The 16,716-nt window shown below is 38.4% G+C and overlaps 1 protein-coding gene and 1 pseudogene across 1 annotated transcript; both read right to left on the reverse strand.

Annotated features, from left to right (window-relative positions):
* Window positions 1–924: 924 nt before the first annotated feature.
* Window positions 925–1,902, reverse strand: LOC124235738 (olfactory receptor 49-like). Its single transcript, XM_046654121.1, has one exon. It carries the CDS (start codon window positions 1,900–1,902, stop codon window positions 925–927), a length of 978 nt encoding a protein of 325 aa, XP_046510077.1.
* Window positions 1,903–15,003: 13,101 nt separating this feature from the next.
* On the reverse strand, window positions 15,004–16,412 carry LOC124235004 (macrophage metalloelastase-like; annotated as a pseudogene).
* Between the last annotated feature and the right edge of the window lie 304 nt (window positions 16,413–16,716).

The following is a 16,716-nucleotide window of genomic DNA, read 5'->3' on the forward strand; positions in this document are numbered from 1 at the left end:
ATTTTGAATAAAAATGCTTTTGTTGATAAGTAGTTTGAAATTCAAAAGTAAGAGAGAGGTGGGGTGAGAAATGGAGGAAAGGAACTAACATTTATTGAGTACTTACTATGTTCCAGTCCCTTTTTTTCTTTTTGCTCAGTAAGATTAGCCCTGAGCTAACATCTCAATCTCCCTCTATTTGGTGAGTGGGTTGCCATGACAGCATGGCTGATGAGTGGTATAGGTCTGTGCCCGGGATGCAGACCCAAGAACCCGAGCTGCTGAAGAGAAGCACGCTGACCCAACTGTGGGGCCGTGCCCCGCCGGTGACTTTTTAAGGCACTCTGCATAGACTATCTTATTTGATTTTCATTGTAATCTTTGGGAATGGACATCATCATCTACATTTTACAAATGAGAAAACTGGTAGGTGGAAGAGCGTTCACCAATAGGAATGAGGAATTTCTATGAATTTTGATACTAAAAAAGCATATATGCAAAATAGTAATTAATGAACCTTAGAGTGAAATGAGGATGATCCCGACTAAGGACTGTTCTCCTCTCCTCTGGAGAAACAGACACAAAGCAATGAATCAGTCTGCAAGTACTTGCTGAGTATTTATATGGTCTATGACAATGGTTTGATGCTTGAAGCTAATGGTGAATTACAGAGCTAGACCCTGCCCTCACAGAGTTTGCTCTGTTCTGTTGGGAAGCCAGGCAGACACAGATAGAATGAACAGAAATATTTAAATCTGATAATTAAGAAAAATGTCTTGAGGTTCTATATAGCTTCCAAGTTTATGCTGAGTTGCATAGTGACTGGCACCAAGAAACATGTCATCAGAACTTTTCCTGAATGGGAAAGACTCAATTCCTTGCCGGGGTCAGATATTGCCTTAGCTTTTCTGGGAATCCTAGCTTCAGCCTCTTGGTTCCACAGCTTTATAAGAAGAGCTTGTTCACCTGCTCCCTAAACACTTGCTTCACCTGTTTGTTCCTCAGGGTGTAGATGAAGGGGTTGAGCATCGGGGTCACCACGGTGTTGAGCAAAGCCACCACCTTGTTTCTATCTTCCCCCTGGTCACCCTTGTCTGACCGGATATACATGAAGATGCAGCTTCCGTAGAAGAGAGACACAACAATGATGTGAGAGGAGCAGGTGGAGAAGGCTTTCTGCCTCTCCTTGGCTGAGGAGATGCACAGAATGGTGTGGAGGATGTGTCCATAGCAGGTGGCTGTCACAGATAGAGTGCCTAGTAAGCTGACATTGGCCACAATAAACCCAAGAAGTTCTATCAGACTTGTGTCTGCACATATGAGTTCCAGGAGTGGAAAGTTGTCACAGAAGAAGTGATTAATGATATTGGGACCACAGAATGGCTGCTGTAATACGATGAAACTTGGAACAATGATGAGAAGGAATCCTGCCAACCACGAAGAAAGAACCAGCTGGACACAGATCCTTTTGCTCATGATGGTGGCATAACGCAAGGGATTACATATGGCCACATACCTGTCAAAGGACATCACCGCCAGTAAGAAAAACTCTGTGGTGCCCAGGAAGAAATAGAGGAAACTTTGTAAGAAACAGCCTGGGAGGGATATGGTCTTGTACCCAGTCAGGATGTTGGTCAACATCTTGGGGAAGATGACAGAGGTGAACCAGATCTCCAGGACAGCAAAGTTGCGGAGGAAGTAGTACATGGGGGTGTGGAGGTGTCTGTCCATGAGGGTGATGACCACGATGAGGAGATTCCCCAGTAGAGTGAGGCTGTAGGTCAGGAGGAGCCCCAGGAAGATGAGCATCTGCAGCTCACAGGCATCTGAGAGCCCTAGCAGGACAAACTCGGTGATAGTGGTGTGGTTCTCCATGGCTCTTCTGATCTCTGCTGGAGATGGCCAATCAGAGGTGTGCAGCATCAGAAGTCATGATGTCTGGGGATCTGAGGACATTTGGAAGTGAAAGTCAAGAAGGATGAGGGTGGCATTTTGAGCTGAAGGAATCCTTTTTTTTCTGAAGGACATATCTTCCCCCCACTGACTACTCAAGCTTTTTTTTTTTTAAAGATTTTATTTTTGTCCTTTTTCTCCCCAAAGCCCCCCGGTACATAGTTGTATATTCTTTGTTGTGGGTCCTTCTAGTTGTGGCATGTGGGACGCTGCCTCAGCGTGGCTTGATGAGCAGTGCCATGTCTGCGCCCAGGATTCGAACCAACGAAACACTGGGCTGCCTGCAGCAGAGCGGGCGAACTTAACCACTCGGCCACGGGGCCAGCCCTCCTACTCAAGCTTATTTTGCCGAGCTTCTGGGGGTATCTGTCTCATGCTTGCTCCCGGGTGTGTCTGTACGTTAGAGGAGAAAGTGGTGATTTGGATTGGCCTTTGTAAGGTCTCAATCCCCAAATTATCCTGGCTTACTTTTTTAAATGAAATTTTTATTCCTAATTCCTTAACGCATTCTTTTGCCCCTAAGATTATCACCTCTTTCAATAGCTTTTACTTTTATCTCTGCTCCAATATTGGGTCTTCTTTCATAAGTAGTTCATTTGAGGGTGGTAAACTTTCTGCTTAACTAAGCCATTCACTCCATGGATCTACATCATGAGGTAAACTGGATAAAATAGACACTATTTGCTGTTTCAAGATTACCTGGATCTTTGATGCCTTTTAGTAATATTTGGATTAATAAAAAGGAAAAATGAAATCTATGAGAGAAAAGAACAACACTCACTAATCAAAAAAAGAAAAATCCAAGTAATAGATGCATAAATAAAAATTCCTTAGTGGGAGTTTGGTATTCAAGGTTTTTAGCGATCTGTTTCCAAACGATATTTCCAGGTTCTTCTCTCATTACATCCTCCCATGGGCTCTAGATACAATAATATTACGACTCCTTGTGTTCTTTGGATTCTTTATCCATTTTATGCTTATGTTTTATGCACGTGGTATTTTTTCAGCTTGGCATCATCAGCCTTTCAAATCCTATTTATCCTTTAAGTCTGTCTTCAATAAGTGCTATGATTTCTATGAAGATTTCTCTTCCGAGTGAGTGAGTCTTTCCTCTGTATCCCTCAATTTTATTATAGTTCATTTAATTTTTATCATATTTTATATTTGTTTTTCACTTGTTGCTCATTGAGTGAAAATTTTCTTTATTACTCATTGCATTTTCCACAGCCCTTAGAACAAGTTTTTTGAAAAACTTTGCTTTAATAAACATTTATTGAATGAGAATAACAACTCAAATGTCTGAGAGATGGATTTGATGGTGTTTGACATACAAGGTGAAAGGACATACTTAATGCAGTATTTCCTAGAGGACAGCAAACCTGCAGAGTCATATGCCAGTTAGTCTTAGGTTGATCCATCTGAAGATAGTTTGCTTTTCCTCATGAGAAGATGGAGATGGCTGACCACAAACATTCTCTAAAGGGAGACTCTCCATCTTTGAGAGTGTCTAGAGTTTGAGCTAGTAAATAGACAGAGGTCTGATTGGGTCTGCTAGAGTGCTCTCAGCAGCAAACCCCCCTAAACCCTTAAAAAGATCTTTTTAAAAGTGAGCATCCCTGAAAGTTTCCTTCCTTAAGCATCATCAACTACTACGTTAATTATCAGGCAGAGCTGTAGCAAGAATTATTTGCCAGTCGCTGGAGAATAAAGTTGGGACCCAGTTTAGGTATTTGAAATGAGAGAGATGCTGGAGGGTATTAGTGGGGAGAATGAAATGGTAAACTATATAAACTCTGCTTTTTCTTATGGTTTTACCTTCTTTTTGGTACAGCCTATACTATTCAAAGCCATTCCACAAGCTATCATTATATCTAAAATTTGTTGACAGTTCTAAGGTACACAAAATAGACAATCAGCTTCTGAGGATATAACGAGGGCTCTTCCCCTCAGGTTATTTCTAGGCTCAACATTGTCTAGATTCAACAGTAATTTGAAAAGGAAGTTTCTGCAGCCTAATCATTTGGTTCAAATGTGAGCCCAGGTGGCCAAGGAATTTACCTAACTCTTTCCACAACAGAAGCGGAATCCAACATGAATGTGATACCCAGAAACATCATTAGGAGCAAATAGGATTGTATTATTTAGACAAAGTCCTGGGTTGGACACATTGGGAGAAAGATGGAATAGTGACTAAGATGAGGAAGAGTTGACTATGAGTGGGAGAGGAAGAAAAAGCTCTGGGTTCGTGCTGAATCATGAGCTTAGCACTGAGAAAGCAATAAGAGACATTGTGACCAGCCCATGGATATAGCGCATAGACAGAGCTGCTGACAATCTTCTGTTTTTTTCCTGTTTCAAACCAGAGGTCAACAGCTGGGGGGCCTTCGAGATACAAAGGGAAGTGGGCCACTTCATGAATCCCAGGCATTTCTTTCTGTACCTCACATGCTTGATGAGTGAAAGGGGAGACTTGCTTGGCAGCCAGAGAGCCTGGACATGATTGCATTCCACCTCGATCATTCATTGCTTTAAGGGTCAGTCATGTAGTGCTCAGTGGGAAAGTCTCTATGGATGCCCTGGAGGTTTGTCCTGCCATGGCTAGAAATGCATAGCCTTCTGGGCAGTTCTAGTACACTTAGAAGGAGGGTGAGTTCTTCTCCATCTAAGGAAAAGCATTTAAAGTTTCACCCAGACTCGATGTTGTCCAGAGCTTTGGGTTTTCCAAGGGGAAAACAGAGCACAAGGTGGACAGGCAAACTTCCTCAATGTGAGTGAGTAACTTAATGGCTCTGACTGGATAAGCGTTGACTTGCCTAGCATGAACCCGGAGGGTGGGGCTAAAGTTAGGAATGAGACCCAGTGCGTGTGCTCAGTGTGCCATATTATAAAGGAATATATAAAACAGGTGCCAGGAAGAGGAGTGTTTGGGGAAGCCACTGCTGCTTTACCCTCCTGTACAGTGCCAAGGTGGAGATTACCCTAAAGGTCCAGGGTCAGGTGTCTAGCAGCCCCCTGGGAAGTCCCAGTCAGGCCATTCCAAATTACTCACAAGATTGCAGAAGATATTTGGTTCTCATGGCTATTTCTTGAGGTTGCACTGTTGTCTGTGGGCTCTAAATGCAGATCTTATACTACTGGTGTGAGATGTCTCTCTCTCATGAATTTGATGGCATTCTTTAAAAACACCTCTCCTTTTCCAAAGCGTCCTGAATTGTTAGCAGCATTCCCTGGGTAAGAGAATCGTTTCCTTGGACTTCGTCATCATTCAGCTCACAGGATCTGATGAGTCCAGAATGTTTTGAAATCTTCCATTTTCAGCAAGCTCATCCTGGAAAAAAACTTGAAAGAGTACAGTTGTCATTCAGCACAATCCTCCTTCATCCTCTTCTTGGACTAATGTGGGTGATTTTGACTGATAAAGACTTTTATTACATTCTCAAATTGGCCCCGTCTCTGTGAGGTGATATTTCTTCTGTAGACAGTATGGCTCTAAGAGACAGTAGGTGAGCTACTCCTGGAATAAACAGCTCTTTGTGGAGGTGACATCAGGGCTGAAAGATTTGGGTTGCAACTTTGTTTTCTTAAGGGAGCTACTGTTCTTCCAAATTTGATGGGGTTTGGGATCCCCGGAGAATTAGTATAATGAGCCTCACTCAGCCTCTTCCTAACTCTCTTGGCTGTTAACTTCCTACAACTTTGCAAACAAAAGTTTCTGTTGTTTGTTGAGATTAAGAATAACAGTTACTTTTAGTTAAAGTAATAAATCTAATTATGCCTCTGAAATTGGGGCTCATGTCTAATATTAGGCAGCTCTGTTGTTATATGGATGCAAGGAACCATCACAAGCAATATGGAACCTTGGCTAATCCTAGCCTGATCCCTACCTCATGATGGGGTCCTGGGGGGAAGGGACAAAAGAGAAGGAAAGGAAAAAGTTGAGAGTAAAATTTTCTCCAGGTTTATTGACGTATAATTGACAAATAATATATTTATTTAAAGTGTATGATTTAATATATGTATACATCGTGAAATGATTTACTTCAATGAAGTTAATTAACACATCCATCACCTCACACAGTTACCATTTTTTTTGTACGTGTGGTGAGAACGCTTAAGATCTACTCTCAGCAAATTTCAAGTGTACAATACAGTCTTATTAGCTAGGAACACCATGCTGTACCAAAGGACCCCAGAACTTATTTATCTTATAGCTAGAAGTTTGTAACCTTTGACCAACATCTCCCCATTTCCTCCACCCCTCAGCCCCTGGCAACCACCATTCTACTCTGTTTCTATGAGTTCAACTTTATATTTGTTTCTTTGTTTAGATTCCACATATAAGTGATAGCATACAGTATTTGTCTTTGTCTGGCTTATTTCACTTAGCATAATGCTTTGCAGGTTCATTCATGTCGTTGCAAATAGCAGAATTTTCTTCTTTTATATGGTTGAATAATATTCCATTATATATATATATATATATAAACTATCTCTATATATACCACATTTCTTTATTTTTTTATTAAGTTAACATTGATCTTAACATGATATAAATTTCAGGTGCACATCATTATATTTCAATTTCTGTGTAGACTACATCATATTCACGTCCAAAGACTAGTTACCACCCATTACCATACACATATGCCCTGTCACCTCTTTTGCCCTTCTCCCTGCCCCTTTTCCCTCTGGTAATTGCCAATCTAATCTCTGCATGTACGTGTTTGTTGTTGTTGTTTTTATCTCCTACTTATGAGTGAGATCATACAGTATTTGACTTTCTCCATCTCCCTTATTTCACTTAGCATAATACCCTCAAGGTCCATCCATGTTGTCACAAATGGCAAGATTTCATCTTTTCTCTTATAGCTGAGTAGTAGGTCATGTTGGTTTATAACATTGTGTAAATTTTAGGTGTACATTATTATACATCCGTTTCTGTATAGATTGCATCGTGTTCACCACCAATAGTCTAGTTTTTATCTGTCACCATACATATGTGCCCCTTACCCCTTTCACCCTCCCACATCCTCTTCCCCTCTGGTAACCACTAATCTGTTCTCCTTATCCGTGTGTTTATCTTCCACTTATGAATGAAATCATGCCGTGTTTACTTTCTCCGTCTGGCTTATTTCGTTTAGCATAATACCCTCAAGGTCCATCCATGTTGTTGCAAATTGCACAATTTTGTCTTTTCTTGTGACTGAGTAGTATACCATTGTATATATATACCATATCTTCTTTATCCATTCATCTGTTGATTGGCACTTGGGTTGCTTCCACATCTTGGCTATTGTGAATAATGCTGCGATGAACACAGGCGTGCATAAATCTCTTTGAATTGTTGATTTCGTGTTCTTTGGATAAATATCCAGTAGCTGGATAGCTGTATCATATGGTATTTCTATTTTTAATTTTTTGAGAAATCTCCATACTGTTTTCTATAGTGGCTGCACCAGTTTACGTTCCCACCAGCAGTGTATGAGTGGTTCCTTTTCTCCACATCCTCTCCAACACTTGTTATTTCTTGTCTTGTTAATTATTATCACTCTGACTAGTGTGAGGGATATCTCATTGTAGTTTCGATTTACATTTCCCTAATAATTAGTGATGTTGAACATCTTTTCATGTGCCTGCAGGGTATCTGTATGTCTTTTTTGGAAAAATGTCTGTTCATATTCTCTGCCCATTTTTTGATCAGGTTGTTTGTTTTTTTCTTTTTGAGTTGTGTGAGTTCTTAATATATTTTGGAAATTAACCCCTTGCCAGATATATGATTTGCAAATATTTTCTCCCAATTGGTGGATTGTCTTTTCATTTTGTTCATGGTTTCCTTTGCTTTGCAGAAGCTTTTTAGTCTGATATAGTCCCATTTGTTTATTTTTTCTTTTGTTTCCCTTGCCTGAGTAGACATGGTATTTGAAAAATTACTGCTATGATTGATGTCAAAGAGTGTATTGCCTATATTTCCTTTTAGGAATTTTATGGTGTCAGGTCTTACATTTAAGTCTTTAATCCATTTTGAGTTAATTTTTGTGCATGGTGTAAGATAATGGTCTGCTTTCATTCTTTTGCATGTGGCTGTCCAGTTTTCCCAATACCAATTGTTGAAGAGACTTTCCTTTCTCTGTGTATGTTCTTGGGTCCTTTGTCAAAGATGAGCTGTCCATAGATGTGTGGTTTTATTTCTGGGTTTTCAATTCTGTTCCATTGATCTGTGTGTCTGTTTTTGTGCCAGTGCCATGCTGCTTTGATTACTGTATCTTTGTAGTATATTTTAAAGTCTGGGATTGTGATACCTCCAGCTTTGTTCTTTTTTCTCAGGATTCCTTTGGCTATTTCAGGTCTTTTGTTGTTCCATATAAATTTTAGGATTCTTTGTTTCATTTCCGTGAAGAATGTCTTTGGGATTCTGATTGGGGTTGCATTGAATCTATAGATTGCTTTAGATAATATGGACATTTTAACTATGTTTATTCTTCCAATCCATGAGCATGGGATATCTTTCCAATTCCTTATGTCTTCTTTGATTTATTTCAATAATATCTTATAGTTTTCAGTGTATAAGTCTTTCGCCTCCTTGGTTAAGTTTATTCCCAGACATTTTATTCGTTTTGTTGCTATTGTAAATGGGATTGTATTCTTGAGTTCTCTTTCTGCTAGTTCTTTATCAGCATATAGAAAAGCAGCTGATTTTTGTATGTATCTCTTTGAGATACTGATTTTTTTCTTCTGATATATACCCAGAAGTTGGATTGCTGGATCATATGATATTTCTATTTTTAATTTTTAAGGAACCTCCATACTGTTTCCCATAGTGGCTGTACCAACTTATATTACCACCAATGGTCGACAATGATTCTCTTTTCTCCACATCCTCACCAACACTTACTACTTCTTGTCTTTTTTATAATAGCCATTGTAACAGGTGTGAGGCAATGTCTCATTGTGGTTTTGATTTGCATTTCCCTGATGATTAGTTGAGCAGCTTTTTGTGTACCTGTTGGTCATTTGCATGTCTTCTTTGGAAAGATGTCTACTCGGGTTCTTTGCCCATTTTTTTAATCAGCTTATTTGATTTTTTGCTATTGAGTTGATTTTTCATGAGCCCAAGTATCTCTCTTGAACGCCAGAACCATCTATCCAACTATTTACTGAGGATCTTTACCTGGACACCTTAAAGCCAATGTGTTAAAAGTGACTGGAAAAATACACCAGAGATTAACAAAAGTGATCCTTGTTTCATGTGGTAGTTTGGGTGGATAGGGACAGGGTTGATGGCATGATTCTTTACCATATACATTTTTATGTATTAAAAAAATTGAATCAAGTGAATTTTTAAGAATATAATGATTGAGGGGCTGGCCCAGTGGTGCAGTGGTTAAGTTCACATGTTCTGCTTTGGGGGCCTGGGGGTTGCTGGTTGGGATCCCAGGTGCGGACCTATGCACCTCTTGTCCAGCCATGCTGTGACAGGCATCCCACATATAAAATAGAGGAGGATGGGCACGGATGTTAGCTCAGGCCAATCTTCCTCAGCAAAAAGAGGAGGATTGGTGGCATATGTTAGCTCAGGGCTAATCTTTCTCAAAAAAAAAATTAAAAGGTTAAAAACGTTACTCAAAAAATAAAATAAAATAAAATGATTGATGAATGAAAATATGTGAATGCATCATCTCTCCCTTCCCCATCCACTTCTACCCAAACTTTGCCTTCTTATGTAGTCTTGTTTATATGAACAGTATCATCATTTCCTTGGTCACCCAAGCCAGAGTTTGAGAAGTTATCTTAGACTCTTTTCTCTCCTTCACCCTCTTACTGCAACTTCTGTAATCTTGCCTCAAAAATATCCTGTGAGTGAATTTCCTCCTTTTCCCCATCCTCACTGCCATTGCCTTAGTTTTGTCTCTTTTCTCTTTTATTTGGATTTTAATATCCTTCTCACTTTAGTTCTTCACATCCTGCTAGAGTGATCTTTTAAAAACACAAAACAGATTATAATATTTTCTAGCCTAAAATCATTTGATGCCTCTAAATAACCTTCAAAATAAAACGTAAGCTTTCTAGTAAAGGAATATCCTTTTAGTCTTGGGTTCACCTACTGCTCTAGTTTCTTCTCTCATCTTCTTCTTACATAACCTAGTCTCCAACCACACTGTCTTTATCATGTTCTCTCTGGCTTCCCTGCTTTTGCATATGCTGTTCTTCCTACTTGAAATGCCTTTCCAACCCTGGCAAAAATCACGTAGAGTTTTCCCTGGGAAAAGTTTTCTGAGTAGTTCCCCTCCTCCCCCGCCCAACCACATTCCTTTCATGTATAAATATGATTTCTGATATTGCACTAAATACAATATTATCACTGTTGGGTTTTTCCTCTGTGTCTCCCTACTAGCTGGGTGACCCTGGAACAAATTCTAACATTAGGAATTAAATTGGATTTTTCTTTGTATTTCCAGTATCTGATGCAGTACCCATATGGTGGTATCACAATTTAAAAATGTTAACCATTGTTTTTATGGTAATTTCTTATGCTTCCTAGCTATTTCATTCCTCCCACTTGGGTGAGGAGACTGGGAAAAAAATGTTATTGCAGAAGGCAGAGTAAAGCCTTTTGAAGTTTAGGACTCAGGGCCTGGAAAAAACCTGATGAATTACGTCTAGGCTTCTTATTTCCCGAGATCTGCAAAATAGTGGGAAGAGGAGACTTGAAGGGGAAGAAAGGATAGCTCTGAGCTGGAGGGTCCTTGGGAAGGAGCATTATACTCTGCCCTTTCCCAACCCGAGGCTGAGTCCAAGAGGGGAGATGACAGAACCCCACATAGGCTTGTGGGTCTTAAACAGAAAGCATTGTGATTTGTTTTCTGGGGAGAGCTTGAGGCAGTGGCAATACCATAGAGGCAATACCATGCAGGCAATACCTGCACAAGGTTTCTAGGCAGGTGGGACCTTCGAGAGCATCAAAGAGTTTCCCAAAGCTCAGATAGGTACAGAAATAGAGTAATAAAGTCTACAGCACCAGAGAGGGGTACAGAAGTAGCAGGGAGAGCTGTCCAACCTGCAAGGGCCTCACTGATGAGAATGAGGAGTGATTCCCCAGCTACCTGTGGACTGATGACCTGGGGCAGGATGGGAGGATCCAGAAGAGACATGGGCAAAGGACTGGACACCTCTTTGCCTCCTCCCCTCCTCCTCAGCACTTAGACACAACACTGAAGAAAAGTGTACTGGCGGAGAACTCAGAATTGACTGAGATGTAATTTCCACTATCAGGTTAATGGGGCATCTAGGGAAATTAAGCTGAGTTTTAAAAATATCAAGAAAGTTAAATTTGGTGTACACATGAGTTTGTGAACTGAGATTAGTATTTGCTTTCCTTGGTATCAGATAGTGTTATAAATTAATTAACTAAATATTTATGTAAAATGTACAAGACAGTAGAAGTACACATATCAAATTGCTATAAGTAAACTTTGCAATATAAGCGTAATTTAGATTATTAATCCTTTCTCAATAAAAATGTGGCAGTGTTCTCTTGCTCTGTGGGCTAGTGACTCTTGGTCCATTAACTATGTGGTATAGTGAAAAAGTCTCTGACCTTAGAGTCAGATAAACCTGGATGTGTATACCAGTTCTGCAGTCTGCTAGCTGGTGACCCTCATTCTCTAAGCCTCTTTTTCCTCATATGTAATATGTATTCAATACGCATTAGCTTCCTTCCTTTCCCTTCTGATTTTTCCCACAATATCTCTGATGTGTAACTTGTGCATCTGTCATTACTATTATTATTAAATAATATTTATTATATTAATTAAATTATTATTAAATAAATTATCCATTTTGTTTTAAATTTGTCTGTTGGTTACATCTACAACTCTAGAATAATATATTTACACTGCTGTTTTTTGATTTACCTATGTTAAGCAACATCTACTTATTTCCTTTTATGAAAGGTGAGTAATTTTGCTCACTTACAGTAACTCCTTTCCTTCTCAAATATCTCCTCCCAATTTTGTTATTTTTACTTTCAGTTCTTCTATTACTCTTGTATCTTCAATTGATATAAATCTCTGTCTTTTAACTCATCATCTCTGGACAGCATCTCTGGGCTTTCCAAGGAGAGGAGGAAATCCGCATCCCTCCCTTTTTCCCACCTCTCCAAGACTCTCTTTATGATGAGTTTTAGCAATATTTGTTGAGACTTGCTTTGTGATCCTGTCAGTGGTCAATTTTTGTAAATGATCTGTGCTGAAAGGAATGTATATTCTTTAATTTTTAGACATAGGGTTTTATATTCATGAGACCAAGCTTGCTAATTGTATTCAATTTTTTTACAGCCCAACAAACCTTTTGTCTGATTGATATACAGTAGTCCCGCCTTATCCACGGAGAATACATTCCAAGACTCCCAGTGGATTTCTGAAACCTCAGATAGTGCTCAACTGTATATATAGTATGTTTTTTCCTGTACATACATAGCTATGATAAAGTTTAATTTATAAATTAGGCATGGCGAGAGATTAACAACGATAACTAATACAAATAGTTATTATAGCAATATAGTGTAATAAAAATCATGTGAGTGTGGTCTTTCTCTCTCCCAAAATGCCTTACTGTACTGTACTCACCCTTCTTCTTGTGATGATGTGAGATGATACAATGCCCATGTGATAAGATGAAGTGAGGTGAATGCTGTAGGCATTGTGATGCAGTGTTCTGGGTGGGACAGTGGGCTGGCGAGATTTCATCACACTACTCAGAACGGTGTACAATTTAGAACTTATGAACTGCTTTTTTCTGGAATTTTCCATTTAATGTTTTTCGGCCACAGTTGACCATGGGTAACTGAAACCATGGAAAGTGAAGCTGTGGATAAGGGGGACTACTGCATCAGTTTCTGAAAGAAAAGTGTTAAAATCTATTATGATTGTGATTTATCAGTTACTCCTTGTAGTTCTGTCATGTTTTGTTTTATATCTTTTAGGGCTATGTGGATAGATGTGTACAGGTTCAAGTGTTTTATCTTCCTTCCTTTATCCTATGTAACAACCCTCCTATTCTTCATAATCCTTTTTTATGTTTTGCCTTAAATTCCGCTTAGTCTGATATTAATATAGCAATACCAGCTTTCTTCTGGTATATCTTTTTCCATCCCTTTATTTTATCAAACTTTTTGTGCTACTGTGTATTAGGTGTGTTTCCTTAAAAAGCTTATAGCTGAGTTATTTTGTATGTGTATCCATCTTGGGATCTCTGTCTTTTAACTAGAGGTTTTAATATGTTTTATTTATTGTGATTATTTATGAATTGGAATCTATTTCTACTAAATTGTTTTGTACTTTATGTTTACCATGCTTTTCCTTTTTTTCTCCCATATTTTCTGTCCCCCTTTTCTTGTCTTCTATTGGATTGATCCAATTTTCTTTATTGTTTATCCCTGACCCTCATTTTTCCATTGCTATTTGGAAGTTATACATTTTGCTTCTGTTCTTTTCGTAGGTACCTTAAGCTTTTAACATGCATTTTTGGCTTAACAAAATCCTAAGTTAATAAATATCTTTCCTTTCTTCTAAACAATACAAGAACGTTAACACAGATCGACCCCTCCCCTATCTTCCATGTTATTATCAAGCCCCTTCTATCTTTCATGTCATTTTGTTTTAAACAATACCTACCAGATTAGTCAAAATAATTATTGCTTTTTATAGTTAATGTTTGTTTTGATTTACTCACATATTTACCAAATCGTTTGCTTATTATTACTTCTTGCATCTCTTTTCTTACGCCTAACTTCAGCTTTCTTCCTGAAGTAAATCCTTTAGCAGATTTTTATGCAAGGATTTAAAAGTGATAAACTCTTAGTCTTTGTATGAAGATGTCTTTATTTCACATTCACTCTTGGGTGAGTGTTTTGCTGGATACAGACGCAAAAGTTGACAGTTATTTTCCCTTGGTTTTTTGAAGCTTTATTTTCATTGTGTCTTGGCCTCTCAGTTGTTGAGACTTCTGCTGTCAAATTGGTGTTCTTTTATCTTTTATCTCTGGTACTTTGTATCTTTAATGACCTATAGTTTTACTGGCATAGGCCTAGTGAGGATTTATTTTTATTTATACTGCTTAGGATTCAGGGTGCTGTTAAAAAAATAATATCTGGAAATTTATCAACTGTTGTCTCTCTTTAAAAAGTTTATATATATATATATATTAACTTTTTCAAAGATTTTATTTGAGCAAAATAATATATATATACACTTTACATAAGATATTAGAAAAGTCAACACAGACAACAGAATAAAATTACATTATCACCATAATTATATAATTTACTTATGTAGTACCCACATTTTTGTCATTTTTAAAGTTCTAGGTATAATGTATTTTTATTCCAAATGAATTAAAATGATATTCCTTTTTTTTGCTGAGGAAAATTAGACCTGAGCTAACATCTGTTGCTAATCTGCCTCTTTTTTTGCTTGAGGAAGATTAATTAGCCTTGAGCTAACATCAGTGCCAATCTTCCTCTACTTTATATGTGGGTCACTGCCACAGCATGGCTGACAAGTGGCGTAGGTCTGTGCCTGGGATCCAAACCCGTGAACCTGGGCTGCGGAAGCAGAATGAGTCAAACTTAACCACCAGGCCATGGGGCTAGCCCCTAAAATGATATTCTTGCTGAAACATCTAATGGTCATACAAAATAATAATTTCTTAACTTTATTTAAGCCAGAGAAACTATTACAATTTCTCAGTTCAAGGATGTTAGGAATCAAGATATTCTCCTGGCCTTTTAAGATATCTATTTTCAAACTTAATAGTAGAGTTAAGTAAAACTTAAAAATGAAGGTTTTCAAAATCAAAAAATCTTATGTATTTTGTAGAATCACCTAGCTATATAATCATTTATCTATGGCCTATAGATTTTACCTTATTTTATGATACATATAGCTATACGTGCTGGTATATATGCATGATACATATAGCTGTACATGCTGGTACACTGGACACACAGCAAGTATGCAATAAATACTTAATAAACTGAAATGAATTGACAAATACCATTAATTTATACCATTCCTAAGAACCAAACTTGATATTGCTTTTCAGCCTTTTGGTGACACAATGGGATAGGACATCATATTCAAGTATCTCAGACCCCTGGAAGAAATAGTCTTGTCAGTTATAATAGAAGATTGAATCAATTTAGGCCCAATTTCTGGGAAGCACATGGTAATCAATTTGGAATAATTGTAGTCTATGTATTGTCTCTTCTCATCATACCTCCAGTATTGGTTATCTACAAAGAAGCAGGTCTTATAGAGAAGTGGGTTAAAAACAGCTCCATCAATTTTTTTCACAGAGTAGGGGAAGCCCAAAGAATGTACGCTCTTGAGATAGTTTGATTGTGATCTTAAATTGCTGACTAACCAGTACTTAGCATCTTTAAAAAGAAAAACATCATTTCTGGCTCTAATTTCATAAGTGGCTTGAATGCCAGATGGTAAGGTTGGCCATAAGAAAGAAATTAAACTAACACCGTTCTCTGGACTCTCAGAAAGCTTCCACCAGAAGAACTTGTTTTTAAAGAAAAAGATTTCATCTCCCTCTATAGTGACAGGATCAAAACTAAAATTGGGGTCACAGGTAGCTGAGTCTGTACTGTCAGGATTTGATGAGGGTTGCTAATTTTATGGGGCTCCATAGAGAGACTGAATGCCATGTATGTCATCAGCAAAGAGGTGAAATGTGTTGGGGTCAATATAACTGTAGGGGGGGGGGACATTATGGGCTTTGGATCATGGGAATAGCCAAGACCCAAGGGATGACCAAGCTCATGAACAGCAACTAGGAACAAGTTGTGTCTTTACAGCTTTCAGTCCAGATTTTAGCCTCATCAAAATGTGCGTCTCCTCCAATACCAGGTCCAAGTCCAAAAGCATGGGCTATGATTCCATTCCTATCATCAAAAGGACTATAGTGTCCATGAGCTCCAGGTGCAAATTATATCAATGTCAGCCTCGCCTACATTAATCTTTCTGAATTTCAGGGGGCCACATCACTCCATACTTGAAAAGCTTTCTGGAGACGTAGTCAACATCCTCAGGCTTCATATCCAGAATGTAATTGTTGATTCTGTAGGTGGTAAAATGTTTCTTCCATACTGGCTTCCCTTGCATTATCCTGAAATTATAAACATCAGGCCCTCCACATAAAGGTCTGTGCATCATGTCCAGAGTAGATGTGTCCAGTTGCCCCGTCACTTTTAGTCTCAAGAATTGCTGCATTTCCTGAATTTTATTCTCCATGAAGTTCCTATTGACTTTCATTTTTGTCATTGGAATTGTCTCCATCTTGAGGCCATAAAAGCTTATCAAGTACCTTTGAGCAAATACCACATAGCTTTCACTTGGGCTTGTATTGTTAGTCAGGGGAACAGCTCCAGAAGCAGCCACCTGCTGGACCAGTATCAATAGAAGAAACTTCATTCTAAACTTCTCCTGAAAGGTTTAACCCAATTTACTCTGTTCCTTTTCCTTTATTTGTTAACCTACGTTACATATATGCATTTTAAAAAGAATCACAAGGTCCTACAAGACTAATTATGAAAAGCAATAGTCTCTCTTTCTTCCAATGAATCCTTGTTTCACCTTTCCTAGTGGCAACCACTTTAAACTCTTTTAATATTTGTCTTCATGTCTCTAAATAATATGCTTATATTGCTACTTCTTGGTTTTTCAGAGTTAGGCATTATCTGTTGACTTTCTACCATGGAAGATGAGAGTTTCACTC

The sequence above is a fragment of the Equus quagga genome, chromosome 2 (assembly GCF_021613505.1).
Source record: "Equus quagga isolate Etosha38 chromosome 2, UCLA_HA_Equagga_1.0, whole genome shotgun sequence".
NCBI lineage: Eukaryota > Metazoa > Chordata > Mammalia > Perissodactyla > Equidae > Equus > Equus quagga.

Bases quoted from the DNA above. Each gene is read 5' to 3' on its own strand.
- LOC124235738 (XM_046654121.1), bottom strand. From the start codon at position 1,902: ATGCTGCACACCTCTGATTGGCCATCTCCAGCAGAGATCAGAAGAGCC.